The sequence below is a fragment of the Schistocerca nitens genome, chromosome 6 (genome assembly GCF_023898315.1).
Source record: "Schistocerca nitens isolate TAMUIC-IGC-003100 chromosome 6, iqSchNite1.1, whole genome shotgun sequence".
In the NCBI taxonomy this organism is placed as follows: Eukaryota; Metazoa; Arthropoda; class Insecta; order Orthoptera; family Acrididae; genus Schistocerca; species Schistocerca nitens.
The window spans coordinates 405,105,108-405,130,826 of NC_064619.1; the positions used below are offsets into that span (position 1 = coordinate 405,105,108).

The following is a 25,719-nucleotide window of genomic DNA, read 5'->3' on the forward strand; positions in this document are numbered from 1 at the left end:
TGACACTTGCAGTTCAATGAGAACGGCAGAATATGCTCCATCAAGTTGTTGGACCTGAGCAACTGTATAGTGGCCACTGCAATTCTATTCTACTGTAAATGGTGTGTGTGTATGTGTGTGTGTGTGTGTGTGTGTGTGTGTGTGTGTGTGTGTGTGTTGGGGGGGGGGGGGGGGGGGAGAGAGAAAGTTGGAATCACTTTGCTGCCCTTATACAGACTGGATGGTTTCTGCATGGTAGCTAAAAGGCCTAAGCATCTTTCGTAGTGTGATGAGACATCTATGGAGGCCCAATGGAGTCATTAAAATCGACATTGTCTCATTGGCTGATGTCTGATCATCTACTTCATTCTGGGCAAGGATCATGACAGGTCTATAAAATTTGAGGGATTGGACCAAGTAACACATCATGAAAACCTGAAGGTTCACAGCGCTGGCCACATCTGTAGAAAACTTTTGCTAGCCAATGAATGTGATGTCTTCCATGGGTGACAGATAAATCCAGATTCAGATCTACGTGGAGTACTTGGGACTAATGATAGCCTTAACAAATCGTGTCTGGTGCCAGTTATTTTGTGGCACACTATAATAATAATAATAATAATAATAATAATCATCCTGTAGTCTTCGTTCACTAACCTCTTCAGCTTCTCATACCTGTTTTCTATCCTTATACTATCCACCATCTGGTATCTTCTATGTCCTTTTCTTCTTCTTCTATTCACCATTACTTCTACAGCATCCAACAGTAAACAATTTCTCTCATCCATCCAAGCCAATTCTGTTACCTCTTCCTGATTATCTTTAAAATTTCTCTCCCTTCCCCCCACCCTCTCTTCTAAACACCACCCCAGCTCTCACTTTGTCTACCCATGTTATCCCTTCCATCTTCCTCCTAAGCCAGATTTCAAATGCTTCTGTCCTCCTTTCTTCCTGTTTCCCCCCAGTGACCATGTCACAGCTCTGTGTAATGCCACATTTCATATAAAGCACTTCACTATTTCTTTCACAGGTCCCTGTCGATGCACCCACATAGAAGCCTCCTTATTAAATGTCTCACTACCCTCGCAATTGTGCTTTCCCCTGCTGTCTCATTCCCAAGCTGTACTTGTATTTTTTGTTTTAGGTATAGATTCTTAATCAGCCTTCTATCCTTCCAATCGATTTCATTCTTAGAATGTCCATTAATTTAGTCCACTGTACTCTATCAAAGGCTTTCTTCAAGTCAATGAAAACAGTAAAAACTTTTCTTCTTCCTTCAATGTATCTCTCACCTATAATTCCCAACAGCCAAACTGCATCTCTTATACCTTTACCTCTTCTAAATTCATGCTGTTCCTCTGCAATACCTTTATCCAGTCTTTCATGAAGTCTTATACTCATCACTCTTAGTAGAACTATTTCTCCTTGAGAAATCAAACTCATGGTTCTAAAAATCCTCACTTTTATTGGCATTGCTTTTCTTCTCCATCGGTATCATCACTGTGAAGAGAAATTTATCAGGCCATCCACCTTTTTCATATATCTTATTACAAGGCTAAATTAACTCATTCATACCACTACCCCCAAGGTTCTTAAACAACTCTGCTGGTAATCCATTCTTTCCACTTCATCTCTCTTAAGTCCTTTCTACTTCTCTCCTTAAGATACAGCATCCTTTGCCCGCTTCTATCATAAGAAAAGCACAAAGACAGAACAGAAGCGTGGAGTCATCTCTACATTTTGGCAGACAATGTTGAAAGAAAGAAATCAATAAATTAAAGCTTACTAAGAAATTTATAGTGATCTCAATGTTTGTGTAGTGTCAACAGCTATTAGCTGCTTAACACACTTTCATGTCCATTTGATGCAATCGATCATGATGAGCAGTTTATTAGTTGGAATGATGTGAACTGTTTGAACATGAAACCTAACATCACTTCCAACAACCTTATATGATATGGAACTTATAATCCTTAAGCATTAAGATTCAGTCCAATTATCTTCCATTCGATAACATGAAAACCATCAGAACAATTATTCCTCTAAAGACACACTCTTCAAATATGCTTCATAACACAAGGCAGAAATAAAGAATTAACAACTGGGAACTTTAAAACAACTTATATTATGTAAATCATACAGCACTGTTTCAAAACTGCCTTATGCACTGAATTTAATAAGCAACTTACAAAAGTAAATACATAACAATATATACTTAAATGTCATGCAAAAATGAATTATCAATACTTCTGTTCATAATTCTTACCAATGCTACAAATTCAAGTTTACTATGGACAGCTAGGTAGTCCAATAATGTGTTTATTCCATGAATTGCGAGGTTATGTCTGGTATATACTTCACCACTCTCAGGCAAAGCAACAGGCCTTGTCATCGACAATGACACATCAACAACTATTACCGTTGGCATCTTTGCACTGACTGTCAATCGTTGGGGCTACCTAAGTAATCAGGAAAACAGTTACATAAATTATAAAAGACAATTGGGGGTAGTTAAATGTAAAATATAATACACATGAAATCATTTAAAGTGGCTTTGGAAAATAGCAGTAGACATTTACAGTCAAAATTATGATAGGCCTATATGATAAATAGAAATGTATATTACACATAACAGTTTTTTTCTTCTTGATAAAGAAGGCTGATTGAGAATAATGTGAGATGAGCATGTGAATCTGAGATCTAAATATAATAAATAAGGATTCTTGTTTTATGGGCATTATGCCGAGGTCCAAGGCAAGTTTCTGTGGCAAAAGTTTCATCTCACAATGTTAGAGACATCACTAAGGCTATACAGATTAAACAACGGTTTCAAACTGAAATAAGCTAAGCTGAGAATGTCTGCACAGTAAGAACAGCATTTAACATTCTGGGGAGAATATGGTCATTAGAAATGAGCACAAAATTGAATGGCACATGAATTAGGGAGGAAAAGACAGTATCCTCAAAGGAACTATCCCAGCATTCGCCTTAGTGATTCAGGAGACACAAATCTGAATGGATAAACAGGGATGTGAATCCTACTCTTCCCAAATTGTAGTACAGTGACTTAATCCCAAAAGGCAGTACAGTACCTTAACCATCACAACCTTGCATAATTTGTATGGAATATGAATCTCCAAATATAAAGAGGGTGGATGAAAAATGGAAACAGTGTGAGAAATGCATGCTGGGACATAAATGCAGAATGCAGTGGAAGACTCTGCAGGAGAGATGCTCAGCAGCTCGTTACGGGCTTTTGTTGAAGTTTCGAGAACATACCTTCATCGAGGAGTCAAGCAGTATATTGCTCACTCCTGCGTATATCTCGCGAAGAGACCATGAGGATAAAATCAGAGAGATTAGAGCCCACACAGAGGCATACCGACAATCCTTCTTTCCACAAACAATACGAGACTGGAATAGAAGGGAGAACCGAAAGAGGTACTCAAGGTACCCTCCGCCACACACCGTCAGGTGGCTTGCGGAGTATGGATGTAGATGTAGATGTAGATGCTACCCAAACCTGCAGGTCGTGCCTTATATTTTACCACAAACAGCACCTGTGCTATGGTTGGTTGTTTTGGGGAAGGAGACCAGACAGTGTGGTTATTGGTCTCCTCGGATTAGGGAAGGATGGGGAAGGAAGTCGGCCGTGCCCTTTCAGAGGAACCATCCCGGCATTTGCCTGGAGTGATTTAGGGAAATCACGGAAAACCTAAATCAGGATGGCCGGACGTGGGATTGAACCGTCGTCCTCCCGAATGCGAGTCCAGTGTCTAACCACTGCGCCACCTCGCTCGGTACCTGTGCTATGTCCTCAATATGTTGGAGTGCATTATAATGGAGAAAAGGAAATTCAAACACAGTTGGTTCTTGTATGGCACATTCTTCTGTAACCAAGGGAGCCAAAGTGTTTGGTGTTTCACAAAGCATTGTATCTAAGATTCATACCACATACAAGTGAAATGGAAAAACACCATATGCTAAGCCACAATATGGACAAAAGTGTGTGTGTGTGTGTGTGTGTGTGTGTGTGTGTGTGTGTGTGTGTATGTGTGTGATCGTGATGGACAATCACTGAAGAGAATTGTGATGAAAAATAAGAACAGGATTGCTGCAATGGTCACTGAATCTACACATCTCATATTACTGTAAAACAAGCAATGGAAATATAATGGAGAAAAGACTCTTTCAAATTTAAAAAAAAAAAAAATGTTGCTGTAGTAAATAATTAAAAAAAACAGAAAGAAATTATAATCAAGCTCTTAACAGTAGCAGGGAAAGGAAGGAAAGAGAAACATTGGAATTTAACATTCTGTCCACTACAAAATCATTAGAGATAGAATTTGAGCCTCAAACTGATCAAGAATGAGAAAGGAAACTGACCATGCGATTTTTTAAAGGAATTCTGGGAATTTAGAGAAACTACAGATCACACAAAACAGGATGACTAGCCAGGGATTTGTGTCTTGATCCTCCCATAAGAGAGCATCGCAAGTGGTAATGATAAACATCAATGGCCATAATTTTACATAATAGTATGCAAACCACTACGAAGTGAATGGCAGACGTTACTCACAATAATATCCCAAATTAGGGGTTCTTCTCATTTCAATAACATATGAAATGCAGGAAAGATGACTATGAGTGCTGTAAATAGTTTAATCTTACCATCACAAACCCCAGAGAGATGATTGGTAGGAAGCTGAAAATATCTCTAGATCCTTCACTTAAAACTAATTCTTGAAACTTGAAGTTCAGTTTCCCAAGATAATTGGTGTCTATCTTCAAGGGTCTGTCAATTCAGATTTTTCAACATTTCTGGGACACTCTCTCTTGAGTCATACAATCCTGTGACCATTCACACCATATTTCTTTGTGCACGCTCAGTATCTCCTGTTATTATTTGTTATGTGTGCCTTACATTTGAGTAATGTTCTATAATGGGATGCACAAGTGATTTGTATGCCGTTCACTTTACAGACCAACTGCAATTTCTCAGTATCCTACCAATGAACTAAGTACTGCCACCTGTATTATCTACAGCTGAGCCTCAGTGACTGTTCCATTTCATATTCCCGAAAATTGTTACAGTCAGATATTTGTAGGAGCTGACTGAGTCCAACTGTAGCTCACTGATGTTGCTCTCGTATGATACTTTTCTGCATTTTGTGAAGTGCACAATTTTGCATTTCTGAATGATTAAAACAAGTTGCCAATCTTTGCACCATATAGAAATCCTCAATGGGAGTCAAATTTTGTTTGATACTCCATATAATCATACTTTTGTTAATAAACTTCGCTCTGGTATTGAGTTAAATTTTTTTTCAGAAGTCACGATATACCACATCCAGCAGATTGACTTGATCCTTGCTTTTACAAATGTCATGTGAGAAAAGCCCAAGTTAGATTTTCCATGAGCGACATTATCAGAAACTGTGCTGGTTGGCATGGAGGAGGTCATTCTACTTGAGATGCCTCACTACGTTGACCTGTAAACATGTTCTAGGATTAGGATTATTCAACAGATGGATGCCAATGAGAGTGTGTGGTAATTTTGTGGATCACTTCTGCTACACTTTTTGCATACAGGTGTGACCTGTGCTTTCTTCCAATTACTGGGCACAGTCTTTAGTTTGAGGGAGTACCAGGAAAAACAATCTGAAGGATTCTAACTAGACCATATTTTGGGCGATTGTGTAAATGGAGAACCGAGTATACACAAATCGGAGGTGTTAGGTTTGAGTATGGAAAGATGGAAACCGCTGAGAAACATGATGAATATGCACTTAACTTTTCAAAGTTACAGCATTTACTGAAACTTCAAATTCTGGCTTTTTAAATGCATACATTCTAATCATCAGTATGAAGCTCCATGAACATAAAGGAGGAAGAAGAAGAAGAAGAAGAAGAAGGGAGATGCTGTAACAAGTGAGTGGACACTCTTGTAAATGCACAAACCACTTAAATGCATTAAAAATATTCTGCCAGGACAAAGTCACTTGTTCGTCCTCTGTTAGAATATTGCTGCGCGGTGTGGGATCCTTACCAGGTGGGATTGACGGAGGACATCGAAAGGTTGCAAAAAAGGGCAGCTCGTTTTGTATTATCACGTAATAGGGGAGAGAGTGTGGCAGATATGATACGCGAGTTGGGATGGAAGTCATTAAAGCAAAGACGTTTTTCGTCGCGGCGAGATCTATTTACGAAATTTCAGTCACCAACTTTCTCTTCCGAATGCGAAAATATTTTGTTGAGCCCAACCTACATAGGTAGGAATGATCATCAAAATAAAATAAGAGAAATCAGAGCTCGAACAGAAAGGTTTAGGTGTTCGTTTTTCCCGCACGCTGTTCGGGAGTGGAATGGTAGAGAGATAGTATGATTGTGGTTCGATGAACCCTCTGCCAAGCACTTAAATGTGAATTGCAGAGTAGTCGTGTAGATGTAGATGATAAATTGCTCACTGCAGATTTAAATGAAATCTAGAAAACACACAATAAAACTGTAAAAAGAAAATGATGTGATAATGTTTTTATCAGACAGGTATAAAAATGAAAGATTTGAGGTGATCATATTTTCTTAACATATTTACAAGTCTACTTTTCACAAAACTGGTTGGTTATCATAAAAAACGTATCACAGCATGCAAGCATGGTAGTTTGGAAAAGATTATTTTAGATGCTGCACACAACAAAACTAACTTAAAGAAATCTTAAATATATTTATTGAGAAAGTGTTTTTATTATGTTTTAAGACTTGACCAATAACTGGTTACTTTGTTGCTAGGTCAGCAATACTTCAGCAATGCAATAATAGTTTATTCACATGCTATGTATGCTCAGTGATTTTATATTTTTTACAGCACTGAAATTAAATTACAGTTAATAAAATGTTCCGAGCTATTACGCCATGGTTGAATGGATTTCACCTTGGGCTCTTAAGGTGCAATTCATTTGACCCCGGCATAACAGCCCGGAACATTTTATTAATTGTAGCTCTTCCGGCCATGAAAGTTTACATTTTACAGCATGGAAGTTGTTTTTACTTATTTATTGATCTCCCCCCCCCCTACACACACACACACACACACACACACACACACACACACACACACACACACACACACACACAAAATTGCAGCTCTTTTATATTTCTTAATCATCAATTGTAACATACGGATTTGGTTTAAAACCTGCAGCATTTATAATGTGACCAAGATACAGAGTTTGCAACTTTGGGATTGAGTATTTCTCTAATTTCAAGCTCAAATTCGCAAACTGTGGACAAGACAGAATGTTTGTTCCTCAACTGACTGAGAAAAACAATGATGTCATCAAGATACCTGAGACACATATTGTACAAATCAGTAAACCGCTAAAATGTAGTGGAAGAATTCCTTAGTCCAAAAGGCAATCTAAGACATTCACACAACCTGCACAGCACCAAGAAAACCATTCTGGCTCTATCCTAAGCTCATATATAAGGTGAAAAAATGCTTGTAATTCCCTAAGCAGTTGCCCACCTTGTCTAGTCGTAGTATCGCATAAATATCTGGCATGATAACTTTGTTTCCTCTCGCATGTAGACATATAAGCAATAGGTATTTTCCCCTCTGATTCTCTATGTACGTAAAATGACAATGGTCTGCGCCCAAAGGATAGGAGAAGGCCAGATTATGCTACTGTTTAGCTGCTGCTTTATATTTTCCCTTCTATCGACTATAGATGGTATAGTATTCTGAGCTACTGGCTGTGTGTCTCCAGTCAGGATTTTGTGTTGTGTCAAGTCAGTGGCAGGAAAATACCGTCTTTCCTTGAACAACCATGTGAATCACTCCAATACCAGTTATAACATATTTCAATTCAACAAATGCAACAGTCTTTCTTTTTACTGATTTTAAATGAATGGTAGGACTGAAACTTCCTGGCAGATTAAATCTGTGTGCCCGACCGAGACTCTGCAAGGTTCGCAGGTGAGCTTCTGTAAAGTTTGAAAGGTAGGAGATGAGATACTGGCAGAAGTAAAGCTGTGAGGACCGGGCGTGAGTCGTGCTTCGGTAGCTCAGATGGTAGAGCACTTGCCCGTGAAAGGAAAAGGTCCCGAGTTCGAGTCTCTGTCGGGCACACAGTTTTCATCTGCCAGGAAGTTTCATATCAGCGCACACTCCACTGCAGAGCGAAAATCTCATTCTGAGTGGTAGGACTATTTACAAGGTGTGATAAAAAAGTAATGGATTTTTTTTTTTAATTTTGTGGTTGCTATATATCCAACTTTCATTGTTATTTTATCTTGTTAGCACACGTGTTCCTGATGTATGTTTGCATTTTCAGCTGATTTGAATATTTAGTTTGTTGTTGACAGTCAAAGTTATGTGTGTTTTTGAGTATTTGGCAAATTTTAACTTTTCAAAAAGACGGTTCAGAGAATCTGCATTAAATTTTGCTTGAAAAATGCAACAAAGTGCAGCATGCATTAATGTTGACTGTGGTTTTTGATGGATCTACTATGAATAAAACAAGAGTGAGTGGTGGTGGTGGTTAGTGTTTAACGTCCCGTCGACAATGAGGTCATTAGAGATGGAGCGCAAGCTCGGGTTAGGGGAGGATTGGGAAGGAAATCGGCGTGCCCTTTCAAAGGAACCATCCCGGCATTTGCCTGAAACGATTTAGGGAAATCACGGAAAACCTAAATCAGGATGGCCAGAGACGGGATTGAACCATCGTCGTCCCGAATGCGAGTCCAGTGTGCTAACCACTGCGCCACCTCGCTCGGTAGAGTGAGTGGTATAAACATTTCAAAGAGGGTCAACAAGATGTTGAATGTGACGACCACCCTGGATGCCCTAGCACACCAACTACCAATGACAATGTGAAAGAAGTAAAGAAAATCATCTGAAAAATTGCAGAATCACAATCAGAGAGGTTGCTGATGATGTCAGCATATCCTCTGGCTCACGACAAGCAATTTTTTCAAATGTATTGGGCATGATACAGGTAGCAATAACTTTGATCCACAGCTGCTGAATTTTGACCGAATTGCGGAATGAAGCTGACAATGATCCAGAGCTTCTAACAAAGGTTATAATAGGTAACAGAACATGGGTGTATGGGTATGATGTTGAAACCAAGATCCAACCGTCCCAGTGGAAAATGCCTGGGGGAAAAAGAAACCTACCTGGAAGTTATGCACCATTTGCGTGAAGTAATCCAAAGAATACGACCAGAATTTATGCAAAACTACTTGCAGAAATTGCATCACAGTAATGCTCCCACTCACACCTCGATACTCATTTGTGATATTTTGGCAAAAAATAAAAAAAAAACATTACATTGCCTCAGTCATCATATTCACTGGATATGACCCCCTGTGACTTCTTTTCATTCCCGCAGCTGAAGAGAACCATCAGAGGACGTTATTTTCCCATGACTGATTAGAGAAAAACAGAATCGTTGAAGGATGCGAACACTGTAACAAAAAGTGAGTTCCAGAGGTGCTTCCAAGATTGGAAAAAGTGCTGACACGTTGATGAATAAATAAAGTTTATTTAAGAAAAATAAAAATTCCCACTACTTTTTGATCACACCTCATATATTTTTCACCATGGCAACATTTTCAACCTGTTCAAAGTAATCCAACCATTCAAGGACAAGTGTTTCTTCTCTGACACTTTCAGCTTGTTGTATTCCTCTTTCGCATACAATTGGAGGTGGTTGTTAACTTCATTTCTTGTAAGCAAATCAACCATCAGCTCTTTGGTTTTGATAGTTATCCACAGAACTGTTGACATCCCATCAAAGTTTCTGAGGTATGTACCTTCAACACTAATGCAACTGTGTGGAGACCATAAGGCTCCCTGTCAGCAGGGGGAAAAAAATGTATACTAAGTGACAGTACACGATCTTTACCAGTCAGAGGCTAATGTTGCCCTGCACAATCAAGTCTGCCACCTTGGAAAATCCTTGAATACAGACTGGAAGATATCATTTTAATGGAAGCTTGGGGCGGAAGTGGAACTGACTCTCTGTCCTTAGGCTGAATATCTCTTTCCCGGAAGTGTTTCCATTATTTGTCTAAAAGTTCTCACAATTTGTGAGTTTATACTCGCTTTAAGATTACACTGTGATTGACAGATTGCAAGGGGAGGGCAGTACTGCCGGCCTGCAGCCAGCTATGTTTCACAAGGTGCTGCACGTACCTACAGAATAAGCATCACAGCAACCATGTGGTGCTCCAAAGAACTACAACTGGACGGCGGCTGGCCCCTACCACTCAACTCACTGAAACATCAAACACAAAGTAATTTAGTATCAACTGCCAAGATGCCGGATAAGAAAAGTACAAATTTTATTGTTTAACAGCATTTGAACCAATTATAGATGGTTATGTTCTAATGAAGGATGCTGTGGACCCTGCAAATAAATCGTTGCTTATTAATTACAAAATAATGTATCTTTATTGCATACAGTATTCATGTTACCCACTTCCAGCATGAATTCATCTTCCGCCACAGCTATGCAGACTAAGCTTTGGGTCAGACTGTCAGATATGTTAATGAGGACACACACACACACACACACACACACACACACACACACACTAATAAAGTTGGATTTGTGAGTTGTAACAATCCCACTCAGTTAAATTCCATGCTGTGCCAGCCACCTTTAGAAGGACTACCAAGCTAGTAAATTGATGAGAAAACACAAGAATCTAACTGTACAGTCAGAAAATCACTGTAAATCTAATATCTTTTCAGTCAGTTATAGGGTTTGTGATGTTCATACCTTACAAAAATATATGTCACCTTGCCAATTTGTCACTTTAACATCCAGCTTCATTATCAAATTTAAGCTGTGAACATAAAATTCAACACTGAGTACATCATCATGACAAAGGTTATATTGAAATTGTGTCTCCATGGGCAGTACACCAAATAACACCAACATGGTTTGCTTATAAAAATACTGCTCATAAATTCAACAGTTCGCTTTCACTTACATGCAGAATCTACAATCAAAAACACTTTCATCATACAATAAAAAATGTTTGAAGGCAGACCCCCAACAATTACAGAGGAGTATCACTGCTGGATATAATATACAAGATTCTTTCTAAGTTCTTTTGAACAGGACAGAGCCGCAATTGGACTCACAAATGGGGGAATACCAGGGAGGTTCTAGAAAGGGTAGATCACGTTCAGAACAAGTACTAAACCTTAAAACATCATGGCATACCAAAAAGCACGGGCAAAGTCATACGCAATCTTCTTCATTTATTTCAAAATAGCATATGATTCGACTGACAGAGAATCCTTATCATCAGTCCTGGAAGAAATGGGTTTGGATAAAAAAACAACTAATATTATAAGAGCGACCCTTACAAACACATTTTCGAAAGTTAAATTTATAGGCAAATTATTGGAACGCTTTGAAATAGAAAGAGCAGTGCGACAGGGGGATGGGCTCTCACTGTTGTTGTTCAATTGTGAACTTGAGAAAGTAGTCAGAGAATGGAATACAAATATTAAGAGTGGTATAAGACTGGGTTGCAAAAAGAAGAAACTTAAAGTAAATTGCACTGCTTTTGCAGATGATATAGCCCTGTTTCCTGAAACAATAGAAGAAGCATGGGAGCAAATCCTTGAACTAAGGAAACAAGCAACTAAAATAGGTCTTCACATCTCCTTTGAAAAAACTAAGATATTGACAAACATCAAGCATTCATGTAAATACCTCAAAGTTCAAGAACAAAAGATTGAAATAGTAAAAGAATTCAAATATCTCAGAGAATGAATTAGTTGGAATGCTGGGGAAAGCAAAGCAATGGAATCCAGAAAATATAAACTTGAATTGGCCTTCCAACAAACAAAAAATACTTACAACAAAAAATCCCTTTCATGGTGGTCCAAAATCACACATTACAAGACAGTGATTAAGCCAGAAGCGCTGTATGCAGCAGAAACACTAAACAGAAAGAAATTTTTTTTTGAAAAATCATAGGATCAAAATTTCCAGGCAATATGATTATGTACATCAAAAATGAAACACTCTAAAAGAAAACTGAAAAACTTTCAGATACTATGTGTAAAAGGAGAATACATTTTTATGATCATCTTCTCACAATGAATTCCAACAGATTAACACAAATCTTCGAATTTTTCCATAACCGCAAAACGAAACCCAACTGGTTTAAAGAAACTGAGAAAGACCTAGTAGAATTAAAGATTCCAGAAAATTCACTTATGGACCGAACAGCTAAATTAATTACTAAAGATGAAAACATTCCAAGACAAATCCACACAAAAGCCCAAACCCTTCATCTCGGAAGAAGAGGAAAAGAAGATCAGAAAGTATGAAGAAATACTGGGCCCTAAGAAAAGAACAACGCACAAAGAAATGATTGATTCAATGTTCCCCAAAGAGGGTGAAACAAAAGAAGAAGAAGAAGAAATATTAAGACAGTTAAATGAAAAGTCTGTACCTTCAATGGCCTAATGGAGTTGCAAGGAAGGAAAAAATGACCCTCTACTTCAGTCATACTAAATATACACTTCCGAAAAAACCACATGGTTGATCTTTAGGTAGACACCAAAATACAACTTTAAGGTAATTTACAAACTGTAAAGTCTCTTGTACGAGGGCTATTCAGAAAATAGGGAACAATTTGCCACTAAAAAAAAAAAAAAAACTAAGTACAAGAAATGCATTTTATTATATACATCTGAAAGAGCGACTGACATACTACTTTTCCACATGGTCACCAAACACATTGAGGTGGTGGACAAGCTTTGAAAGACCTTCATCATAAAATTCTGCCACCTGAGACTTCAGTCAGAAAGTCACGCCCACCTGGAGTTCCGCTTCGTCATCAAAGTGCTGCGTTGCAAGCCAGTTCTTCATCTTGCGAAACAAGTGGAAGTTGCTTGGTGCAAGATTGCAGCTGTAACGTGGATGAGGGAAAATTTCCCATTTAAATGAACTAAGGAGTTCTTTAGTGCAGTTTGCCATGTGAGGTCGGGCGTTGTCGTGCAAAAACAAAATTTTGGAAGTCAGCTTATCTCGGCATTTGTTTTGAACTGCTGTTCTAAGGCTGTGCATAGTTTGACAGCACTGGGCAGAATTTATGGTTGCTCCATGTTTGAGAAGATCAATAAGAAGCACACCTTGCCTATCCCAAAACACTGTCGCCATCACCTTCTTTGCTGACAAGGTTAGCAAACATTTTCTTGGTTTATAGGGGGGACCTTGTGTGCCCCAAGTCCATGGACTGTAATTTTGCCTCGCAATTGACGTGTTTTACTCAAGTCTCATCACCGGTTATGATTCGATCCAGCAATGAATCACCATGTTTGTGGTAGGCCTCCAGAAATGTCAACGTTGCCCCTATTCGCTGTTCTTTATGGCGCTCTGTAAGCATTTTGGGCACCCGTTGTGCACAAAATTTGTGATAGGCTAGCTTTTGAATGACACTTTCAAACAACAAAGTCCGTGAAACTTGTGGAAAAAGAAAGCGAAAGCTCTGTTATTGTGAAGGGGCAGTTTTCACGAATTGTATCATCAACTTCAGCAATGAGATCGTCAGTCACAATGCTCGGGCGTCCACTCTTCTCTTCATCATGAATGTTGGTTCGGCCATTTTTAAACCGAATGCAACATTTCCGTGCAGAACTTTCACCCATTATGTTGTTTCCGTACACTTCGCATTGTTCACAATAAATTTCTATAGGTTTTAGGATTTTTGCCAACAATAACCATATCACAGACGCACCTCGCAACTGGTGGGATTTTCGATTGCAGTACACATTTCAAATTTGAATATCCAAAAAACCAGACGCGCAGAGATGTTCCCACTGTCACGGATGGATGCTGACTGAGCTGCTGAGCACGCACATCCCAAAATATATGAGGTCAACGCATGCCTAGTGGCGTCAGAAGGACACGTTCCCTACTTTCTGAATAGCTCTCGTATTTCAGTCTCTTGGTTTGAGTGCACTAGATTTAAAACATCCACTTCACCTCCACAAATATCTGTCAGCCATTTCACAGAGACCATGTGAGCCTGGATCTCTAATTACTGTGAAGGTTTCAAAGAAAAAATTGTTGGCTTGCTGATGCCCAGTGGACTCATGGATAACATTATGTTCTCATCAGTGTGACAATTATATCCTAGGGGACATCTAGAAAGCAAGGTAGTGCAGTGGTAAGACACCGGACTTATTTTCAGGGAGGCAGCTATTCATCTTCCCATCCCGCCACCAGATTTAAGTTTTCCCTGATTTCTGTAAACTGCTTAAGGCAAATGCTTCAATGGTTGTTTTGAAGGAGCACAGCCTACTTCCTTCCAGATTTTGAGCTTGTGCTTTGTCTCTAGATGACCTAATCTTCCTTCCTTAGGGAATTCTGTTTCCAACAGGACCAGCCTCCCATATACACACATCTGTAACAACGCAAAGATGGTTTACAAAATGTAATGAGAATGATTTTCTCAAGTAACAATATCATGGAAAGAATCAAACTCGGCAGATATGTATGGTGGAGGTGACACAACATTTGTATATCCCATCTTAGAATATTGTTCAAGTTAGGGGGACGCATACCCAGGAATAGAGAAAAAATATTCTATTTTATGGCCAATTTCAGTGTTATTTTTTCCGTCAAGTTCAGTATTTTTTTTAACAAAATTTGTGTTTTTCAATCAATTTTAGTGTTGTTAGCTGCCACTATTGGTGCAATTCTTTGCCATCTTCTGTAGCAGCTTCCAACTGCTTATTTTTGAAGTACCATATTTTCCTTTTTTTTGTCTTACTTGTTTTCATTGTTATGGCGAAAGTGAAAATATACCTATCAATTATGTTATACTTATTTTCATCACCTTTATTTAAATTGAAGGACAAAATTATTTAGTTAAACACATTACATCTGATCATTTAAAGGAAAAATAACTCTGCAATCGCACACAGTTGGGAAGTGTTTCATAACGAAGCATTTTTCTGAAACATCATGCTGGCGATATTTCAACACCACACTATAGTGTGAAAACACCTGCATGCATTCTATATTTGAATTCAGCACAACACAAGACATTTTCCAACATTCACATATCCCGCTAGTATGGAAAGCTGTTTTCCACCAAATGACTAATGAATTTGTATCTGTTTACAATATCTACATGACTAAGGACCTCCCATTCCAGTTACACTTAATGTCCTCTTTGCCATGCCGGTATTAACAAATTTAATCATTATCATTCTATAGTTGTAACAAGAATTTAGGGCTGTGAAAACAGACCTGAATGGATATGTGGCTGTAAGAGCTGTTGGTCTAATCTGAAGGTGTTTTTCAGTTTTTCCTTCACCTCTGCCTGAAGTATTCGCAACATGTTTTTCAGAAACTTGTTGCTTTTAATACCAAAATTCCTTTCCCCACAATAATGAAGGAATCTCTTAATTCAGAACAGAAGTAACAGCTTTATTCAGTGACGTCACAGATGTCACATTTCCGAATATTTCTGCGCAACAAATTATACAAAAATAACGCATTTTGGAGAGATAATTAATTTGATGTATCAATTAAACTATATATTTTCATAGTACGCAAGTACAAATACGAAAATCACCAAATATGGCACTCGAGCTTCACAAACATATAAATCAATATGGCACCTGCTCGGTTTGCTTCTATCACCTAATCATACCACAGGACACATGATGTCATGCAAATGTGTTTCTGCAGGAGAACATATCACTGAGAATGTTTTTTTTAAAATATTTAGTCAACATTATTTTTACCATTTTGTGAATGTAGATTGTGAAGAAAGCCTGATGAGTTGCAAAGCACAAGGTCTAGGTTTTGAAGAAAGGTCATAAGTTGGTTGCATGTTGACGAAACCAATGAACATGAGTCCATAAGAAGTGATCAATTGTACTACTCATGCAGCATGATTTCAGTTCTTCCATCACTTGTGTACAATGACTGCTATTTGCATGGCGTCATTTATCCTGTACTTTGGCTGATAGAAGCAAACTGTGCAGATGCCATGTTCACTTGCAAGTTTGCGAAATAAAGTGCTATATTTGGGAGTGTTCTTATTTATATTTGCATGCTATGAAGCTATGCAATTTAATTGATACATCACATTAAAGATCTCTACAAAACATATGTCTTTTTGTATGATTTGTTGGGCAAAAGTGTCAGAAATTGTGACATTGGTGATTAAAACTGTTGCAGCAATAAAGTATGAAGTATGATACCAGTATTTTTGTCAGACATCACATCATAGTTCACTATGTGGGAAACAAGCTGCCATCTAAGATAATACTTGACCCTCAACCTCAAAGAAGAAGTAAGTCAAAATCTAATTTTACGAATATTTACAAAACTGCTGTCTTCAGGTTTATAATATTTTTTTACGGGAAAATGCCAAAGTTTTCAAAATTTCATAACAATCACCAATTTTGCGCTACTTCATTAAAATCCCCCTCCCCCCCTTTTGCATTATTGTTTTCCTGAAATTTTCCTGTCTCTACCATATAACATATGATTAACAGGAAATACTGAACATGTGCAAAGAAGAGCAGCATGAATGGTCACAGGTTCATTTGATTCCCTTGGGAGAGTCCTGGAAATGTTGAAAAGCCAATATCGGCAGACATTTGAAGATAGCTGTCACATATTCCAAATAAGCTTGCTGACACAATTTCAAAAACCAGTGTCCAGTGAAGAAACTAGAGCTATTTTTCGACCCTCTATGTATCACTCTTGTACGGGCAGAGAAGACAAGATTAGACTAGATAAAGCACACACAGGTATTTACGCAATCGTTCTTTCCATGCTCCATATGCAATTGGTATGGGATGTGGGAAGCTCTTAAACTTTTACGGGATTAAATTCAGGCCTATTCCTATAAGCATTAGAAGCGTGAAGTTTTTGTATCCTCAGTGTCATATATAAATAAGAAAGCAAGTCTGTACTTAATATTATAATAATGTTTGGTTAAAAGGAAAATCTCAAAGAAATGTGACAAATATAGAAAAAGGCAGATGGGTTGGCCAGTATTATCTTAGCTCAGTACAGCTGACAGTCACACAAAACCAATGAAAATAAATGAAAACTAGCTTTCAGAAACTTGTTCTTTTATCAGGAAGGAGGAGGAGAGAGGGAAAAACATGAAAAGAAGGGGAGTGGGTGCAGGTCACTCATAACCTAGGTTATGAGGCAACAAGGGGAGGTAAGCATAGCTGGAGTAAAAGGTGCCAAAGGAAAGTGCATTGTAAGTACTATGCCAGCTTCAAAGTGAAGAAGACATACACACACAGGTATATACGCAAGTGCACATACAAAAACTGTTCACCTGAGGCAGGCTCAATACCCAGTGGCAAAGCATGCCCTCCATTATAACTACAGGGATCTAAGCACCTAGTACACCAAACGACCCATTTGGATCCTCCCACCAAACACCAGTCTCTCGGAACTTTTTACATACTTTTCCCTCTCCACACACACACACACATATATATATATATATATAGAGGGAAACATTCCACGTGGGGAAAATATATCTAAAAACAAAGATGATGTAACTTCCCAACTTTATATATACTTTCATTTGGTAAGTCACATCATCTTATATATATATATATATATATATATATATATATAGTTATAATAGAGGGAAACATTCCACGTAGGAAAAATATATCTAAAAACAAAGATGATGTGCCTTACCAAATGAAAGTGCTGGCAGGTCGACAGACACACAAACAAACACAAACATACACACAAAATTCAAGCTTTCGCAACAAACTGTTGCCTCATCAGGAAAGAGGGAAGGAGAGGGAAAGACGAAAGGATGTGGGTTTTAAGGGAGAGGGTAAGGAGTCATTCCAATCCCGGGAGCGGAAAGACTTACCTTAGGGGGAAAAAAGGACGGGTATACACTCGCACACACACACATATCCAACCACACATATACAGACACAAGCAGACATATTTAAAGACAAAGAGTTTGGGCAGAGATGTCAGTCGAGGCAGAAGTGCAGAGGCAAAGATGTTGTTGAATGACAGGTGAGGTGTGAGTGGCGGCAACTTGAAATTAGTGGAGATTGAGGCCTGGTGGATAACGGGAAGAGAGGATATATTGAAGAGCAAGTTCCCATCTCCGGAGTTCGGATAGGTTGGTGTTAGTGGGAAGTATCCAGATAACCTGGACGGTGTAACACTGTGCCAAGAGGTGCTGGCCGTGTACCAAGGCATGTTTAGCCACAGGGTGATCCTCATTACCAACAAACACTGTCTGCCTGTGTACATTCATGCGAATGGACAGTTTGTTGCTGGTCATTCCCACATAGAATGCGTCACAGTGTAGGCAGGTCAGTTGGTAGATCACGTGGGTGCTTTCACACGTGGCTCTGCCTTTGATCGTGTACACCTTCCGGGTTACGGGACTGGAGTAGGTGGTGGTGGGAGGGTGCATGGGACACGTTTTACACCGGGGGCGGTTACAAGGGTAGGAGCCAGAGGGTAGGGAAGGTGGTTTGGGGATTTCATAGGGATGAACTAAGAGGTTAAGAAGGTTAGGTGTACGGCGGAAAGACACTCTTGGTGGAGTGGGGAGGATTTCATGAAGGATGGATCTCATTTCAGGGCAGGATTTGAGGAAGTCGTATCCCTGCTGGAGAGCCACATTCAGAATCTGATCCAGTCCCGGAAAGTATCCTGTCACAAGTGGGGCACTTTTGTGGTTCTTCTGTGGGAGGTTCTGGGTTTGAGAGGATGAGGAAGTGGCTCTGGTTATTTGTTTCTCTACCAGGTCGGGAGGGTAGTTGCGGGATGCGAAAGCTGTTGTCAGGTTGTTGGTGTAATGCTTCAGGGATTCCGGACTGGAGCAGATTCGTTTGCCACGAAGACCTAGGCTGTAGGGAAGGGACCGTTTGATGTGGAATGGGTGGCAGCTGTCGTAATGGAGGTACTGTTGCTTGTTGGTGGGTTTGATGTGGACGGACGTGTGAAGCTGGCCATTGGACAGGTAGAGGTCAACGTCAAGGAAAGTGGCATGGGATTTGGAGTAGGACCAGGTGAATCTGATGGAACCAAAGGAGTTGAGGTTGGAGAGGAAATTCTGGAGTTCTTCTTCACTGTGAGTCCAGATCATGAAGATGTCATCAATAAATCTGTATCAAACTTTGGGTTGGCAGGCCTGGGTAACCAAGAAGGCTTCCTTTAAGCGACCCATGAATAGGTTGGCGTACGAAGGGGCCATCCTGGTACCCATGGCTGTTCCCTTTAATTGTTGGTATGTCTGGCCTTCAAAAGTGAAGAAGTTGTGGGTCAGGATGAAGCTGGCTAAGGTAATGAGGAAAGAGGTTTTAGGTAGGGTGGCAGGTGATCGGCGTGAAAGGAAGTGCTCCATCGCAGCGAGGCCCTGGACGTGCGGAATATTTGTGTATAAGGAAGTGGCATCAATGGTTACAAGGATGGTTTCTGGGGGTAACGGATTGGGTAAGGATTCCAGGCGTTCGAGAAAGTGGTTGGTGTCTTTGATGAAGGATGGGAGACTGCACGTAATGGGTTGAAGGTGTTGATCTACTAGTTCTAATAACTTTCACTTTATTTCCACTTCCGTTTTTCGCACATCACTGATCATTTGTAGCCGCTCCCCACAGGTTTTAACGTCATTATTACAATTGTTAGCCCCATTTTCGTAATCTTTCACCACAACACCACTCCTTTAATACATTTACACGTTTTTTCGAAATTTTCCCAAATTTCTCCGTCCTTTAATGTGTTTTAGCGGCAACACAACCACCTAACCTTCATGCACACCACTGTCTACCAACCCAAGTTCACCACAGGATCAACTTAACCAACACTTTTTCGCCTTTTTTCATGCCAGATCTCCAGTTACTTTCTAGTTCACCCTTATCTCTCCCCATATATTTTTATCTTTCATTTTCATTTCAACCTCATGTTACACTTTCCACCTTCTAATACCATGTCACCCTCACAACACCCCCACAACGACCCCATTAAGTTTTATTTACATTCCCTCCATAAACATGCCTTCACCCTAGCCAGATTACGCTCGCATATTTAATTTTCTCAGGTTTGTCTGACATTTGGCATAACCCCCAAAGGCCTCACAGTTAAAGTTCCCATCTCTGGCTGCAACCCTTCTTTCCATCAGTCCCTATACCAGTTCCAAACTGAACAATCCATTGCCCTCACCCACCTAATCCTTCACCTACACATCAACTCAGCCAATGAACACACCTGTCAACTCCTATCCTTAATAAAAGTCCTCAATCTTTCCTCTCCCACATCCACACCGGCTATTCAGAGCATCCTCCTACAGGCCAACCGCAAATTAGAACAGCATGCCACCCTTCACCTCAAAAAACTATCCAATCTCCTGGTTTCCCACCTCCGGAAAGGCAACTCACTCACCCTTCACAACCTTTCCAGCAAACCTCAACCACATCTCATTACACACAAACCCAGTCTCTCCCATCTACTCAGTCTCCCACTTCCAGCTCCACTCCCTCCAAAACCTCAAAATTCCAATCAACACAATCTGGCACCACAACACCCTAATTCAGTAGCTAACCTTTCCTCCAAACCTTTCTCCCAATCCGAAACCTCTGTCCTATCCAAAGGCCTCACCTTCAGCCCCACTCCCAGATTCAACCAAACAGCCCTCGTCAAAGATTTACTGTCCTACACTCGTACTCTCTGCTGGAAGTATCACTTTGCCACGAAGAAAAATGATCCTAATCCTACCCCTAATGATCCAACTCCCCAAGACACTATCCAAATTGAACCCTGCCTGCAACAGTTCCGTCCTCCGTCACAGCGGGACCCACCTCCTCTTCCTCAAAATCACCCTCTCCAAACCTTCCAGGAATTTCTGACTTCCAGCCTTGCCTCTCAATCCTTCTTAAAAAAACCTTAATCCTTCTCCCAACATCACCACTGCTGAAGCCCAGGCTATCCGTGATCTGAAGGCTGACCAGTCCATCGTCATTCTTCCGGCGGACAAGGGTTCCACGACCGAGGTACTTGATCGTCGGGAGTATGTGGCTGAGGGACTGCGTCAGCTTTCAGACAACACCACATACAAAGTTTGCCAAGGTAATCCCATTCCTGATGTCCAGGCGGAGCTTCAAGGAATCCTCAGAACCTTAGGCCCCCTACAAAACCTTTCACCTGACTCCATCAACCTCCTGACCCCACCGACACCCCGCACACCTACCTGCTACCTTCTTCCTAAAATTCACAAACTCAATCATCCCGGCCGCCCCATTGTAGTTGGTTACCAAGCCCCCACAGAACGTATCTCTGCCTACGTAGATCAACACCTTCAACCCATTACGTGCAGTCTCCCATCCTTCATCAAAGACACCAACCACTTTCTCGAACACCTGGAATCCTTACCCAATCTGTTACCCCCAGAAACCATCCTTGTAACCATTGATGCCACTTCCTTATACACAAATATTCCGCACGTCCAGGGCCTCGCTGCGATGGAGCACTTCCTTTCACGCCGATCACCTGCCACCCTAACTAAAACCTCTTTCCTCATTACCTTAGCCAGCTTCATCCTGACCCACAACTTCTTCACTTTTGAAGGCCAGACATACCAACAATTAAAGGGAACAGCCATGGGTACCAGGATGGCCCCTTCGTACGCCAACCTATTCATGGGTCGCTTAAAGGAAGCCTTCTTTGTTACCCAGGCCTGCCAACCCAAAGTTTGGTACAGATTTATTGATGACATCTTCATGATCTGGACTCACAGTGAAGAAGAACTCCAGAATTTCCTCTCCAACCTCAACTCCTTTGGTTCCATCAGATTCACCTGGTCCTACTCCAAATCCCATGCCACTTTCCTTGATGTTGACCTCCACCTGTCCAATGGCCAGCTTCACACGTCCGTCCACATCAAACCCACCAACAAGCAACAGTACCTCCATTACGACAGCTGCCACCCATTCCACATCAAACGGTCCCTTCCCTACAGCCTAGGTCTTCGTGGCAAACGAATCTGCTCCAGTCCGGAATCCCTGAAGCATTACACCAACAACCTGACAACAGCTTTCGCATCCCGCAACTACCCTCCCGACCTGGTAGAGAAACAAATAACCAGAGCCACTTCCTCATCCTCTCAAACCCAGAACCTCCCACAGAAGAACCACAAAAGTGCCCCACTTGTGACAGGATACTTTCCGGGACTGGATCAGATTCTGAATGTGGCTCTCCAGCAGGGATACGACTTCCTCAAATCCTGCCCTGAAATGAGATCCATCCTTCATTAAATCCTCCCCACTCCACCAAGAGTGTCTTTCCGCCGTACACCTAACCTTCGTAACCTCTTAGTTCATCACTATGAAATCCCCAAACCACCTTCCCTACCTCTGGCTCCTACCCTTGTAACCGCCCCCGGTGTAAAACCTGTCCCATGCACCCTCCCACCACCACCTACTCCAGTCCCGTAACCCGGAAGGTGTACACGATCAAAGGCAGAGCCACGTGTGAAAGCACCCACGTGATCTACCAACTGACCTGCCTACACTGTGACGCATTCTATGTGGGAATGACCAGCAACAAACTGTCCATTCGCATGAATGTACACAGGCAGACAGAGTTTGTTGGTAATGAGGATCACCCTGTGGCTAAACATGCCTTGGTACACGGCCAGCACCTCTTGGCACAGTGTTACACCGTCCAGGTTATCTGGATACTTCCCACTAACACCAACCTATCCGAACTCCGGAGATGGGAACTTGCTCTTCAATATATCCTCTCTTCCCGTTATCCACCAGGCCTCAATCTCCACTAATTTCAAGTTGCCGCCACTCACACCTCACCTGTCATTCAACAACATCTTTGCCTCTGCACTTCTGCCTCGACTGACATCTCTGCCCAAACTCTTTGTCTTTAAATATGTCTGCTTGTGTCTGTATATGTGTGGTTGGATATGTGTGTGTGTGCGAGTGTATACCCGTCCTTTTTTCCCCCTAAGGTAAGTCTTTCCGCTCCCGGGATTGGAATGACTCCTTACCCTCTCCCTTAAAACCCACATCCTTTCGTCTTTCCCTCTCCTTCCCTCTTTCCTGAGGAGGCAACAGTTTGTTGCGAAAGCTTGAATTTTGTGTGTATGTTTGTGTGTCTGTCGACCTGCCAGCACTTTCATTATATATATAATAGAGGGAAACATTCCACGTAGGAATAATATATCTAAAAACAATGATGATGTGACTTACCAAATGAAAGTGCTGGCAGGTCGACAGACACACAAACAAACACCTGTCGACCTGCCAGCACTTTCATTTGGTAAGTCACACACACATATATATATATATATATATATATATATATATATATATATATATATATATATAAACAAAGATGATGTGACTTACCAAATGAAAGTCCTGGCAGCACTTTCATTTGGTAAGTCACACACACAGACACACACACACATATATATATATATATATATATATATATATATATATATATATATATATATATATATATATATATACACACAAAGATGATGTGACTTACCAAATGAAAGTCCTGGCAGGTCGACAGACACACAAACAAACACAAACATACACACAAAATTCAAGCTTTCGCAACAAACTGTTGCCTCATCAGGAAAGAGGGAAGGAGAGGGAAAGACGAAAGGATGTGGGTTTTAAGGGAGAGGGTAAGGAGTCATTCCAATCCCGGGAGCGGAAAGACTTACCTTAGGGGGAAAAAAGGACGGGTATACACTCGCACACACACACATATCCATCCACACATATACAGACACAAGCAGACACATTGGTCTTTAAATGTGTCTGCTTGTGTCTGTATATGTGTGGATGGATATGTGTGTGTGTGCGAGTGTATACCCGCCATTTTTTCCCCCTAAGGTAAGTCTTTCCGCTCCCGGGATTGGAATGACTCCTTACCCTCTCCCTTAAAACCCACATCCTTTCGTCTTTCCTTCTCCTTCCCTCTTTCCTGATGAGGCAACAGTTTGTTGTGAAAGCTTGAATTTTGTATGTATGTTTGTGTGTCTGTCGACCTGCCAGGACTTTCATTTGGTAAGTCACATCATCTTTGTTTTTAGATATATTTTTCCTACGTGGAATGTTTCCCTCTAATATATATATATATATATATATATATATATATATATATATATATATATATATATATATATATATATATATATATATGTGTGTGTGTGTGTGTGTACTTTTTCACTTTTCATTGTTTATTTTATTATCTTTCTCTTCTTACTTAGTATTATTCATCTCACATATACCTCTTTACTCCTTAGTATCTATCTCCTATGCTTTGAACCTGGAACAGAACTTATGATGTGCTACATTTGACTTCCCTTTGATGCTCTTTACTCTACCTCTGCTCATCTCTCCCTTGTTAACTCATAACCTAGGTGAGCTGCATCCACTTACCCTTCTTTTCCCATTTTTTTTCCTCCCTCCCCCCTCACTCCTACCCAATGAAGGAACAATTTTCTGAAAAATAGGTTTTATTTATTTTTGTAAGTTATGTGTGACAGTCAGCTGTACTGAGCTAAGGTAAGTACTGGCCAGACCATCTGTCTCTATCTATATTATTATAATGTTCATGATACTTAAATAATTCATTGAAGCATTATTTTAATACATAGGACTTTCTGTATTGGGGCAGACTGCTTAAGGGAAGCCTTGCAGTACACAAAGTCCTCTATCAAGTAAACCTTCTCTCCGAAATGGGTTTTCCAGAAACTCATATATTTTCTGAAAGCTTATGGAACAAATAGAATAGCTGTGAAATCTTAGGGTCAGAGGACCAAGCGTTTAGAGGATTGGACTGCTTACAAGCAGCACACTTTAGTGTACTGTACCACAGATACTACAACAGGTGAACCTTGAACAAAACATCTGTCGCGTCAGTAATGAATCAGTTCATGAAAATTATGAACATCAACATTCTGTGCAATTTGGAGAAAAAAATGAATACTCCATTGATCCAAAAATTTTCCTTCAGAAACTCAAAGAGAAAGAAACAGAAGGAACAATTATTCACAACCGGACATTGCGACTGTGATCCATGGAACTCAAGACAGCGATGAATCCGCAAAATACAATCAATTTCATAGCTTCTGTTTACGGGGTCTATTGCTTCAAGTAGCAGAATAACTTTGTTGACAGAGTAATAAACCACACAGTCGACAGTGACTGGCAGGATAAGGAGGCAAATCTGTCATAGGCACGCGATGATTTTGTTACGGAGAGACACAACCTCATTTTCACAGAAAACTTTCCACCGACACATCTTCAATGCTGTCTGGAGCAGATTTGACAAAGATTTATATGGGCATTGAACACTGCAAACCAAAGGACCAACAGTTGTTCGCACTGTTGTTGGATAAGTCTCTGCAACACAGCACGGTTTAATGATTATGCCTGTGATTTCAATGGAAGGCAAAATACTGTAGCCAATTAATGTACTTGTATCTGAGCAATCTGGATAATTCCCACATGCAATGCTGGCAGATTCTCTGAATGTATGCTGGAAAAATAGTGAACATGTCAAAAGCAGACATCAAACGGTTCTATCATGACATGTTTTGGCCAAGTATGCCTGATGACAGGAAGAAAATTCTGCCTTTAGTTGATTCATGGTGTTCTAACAAAGATCATGCATTGTCTGCTTCCAAAGTACCTGATGGTAAAGT

General features: G+C 40.3%; 1 protein-coding gene across 4 annotated transcripts in view; it reads right to left on the reverse strand.

Moving 5' to 3' along the window:
- The window catches only part of LOC126263731 (integrator complex subunit 14), a 63,826-nt gene that overhangs the window by 21,264 nt on the left and 16,843 nt on the right, over positions 1-25,719 (reverse strand). The window contains exons 2-4 of one of the 4 annotated variants that reach the window (XM_049960895.1): positions 10,767-10,833; positions 10,178-10,259; positions 2,246-2,438 (exon numbers count right to left, since the gene is read on the reverse strand). In XM_049960895.1, coding sequence (XP_049816852.1) covers positions 2,246-2,407 — 162 coding nt within the window. In that variant the 5' untranslated portion in view covers positions 2,408-2,438; positions 10,178-10,259; positions 10,767-10,833. The remainder of the gene's footprint in view (positions 1-2,245; positions 2,439-10,177; positions 10,260-10,766; positions 10,834-25,719) is intronic. The other 3 variants (XM_049960897.1, XM_049960893.1, XM_049960896.1) reach the window with 3 other exon arrangements.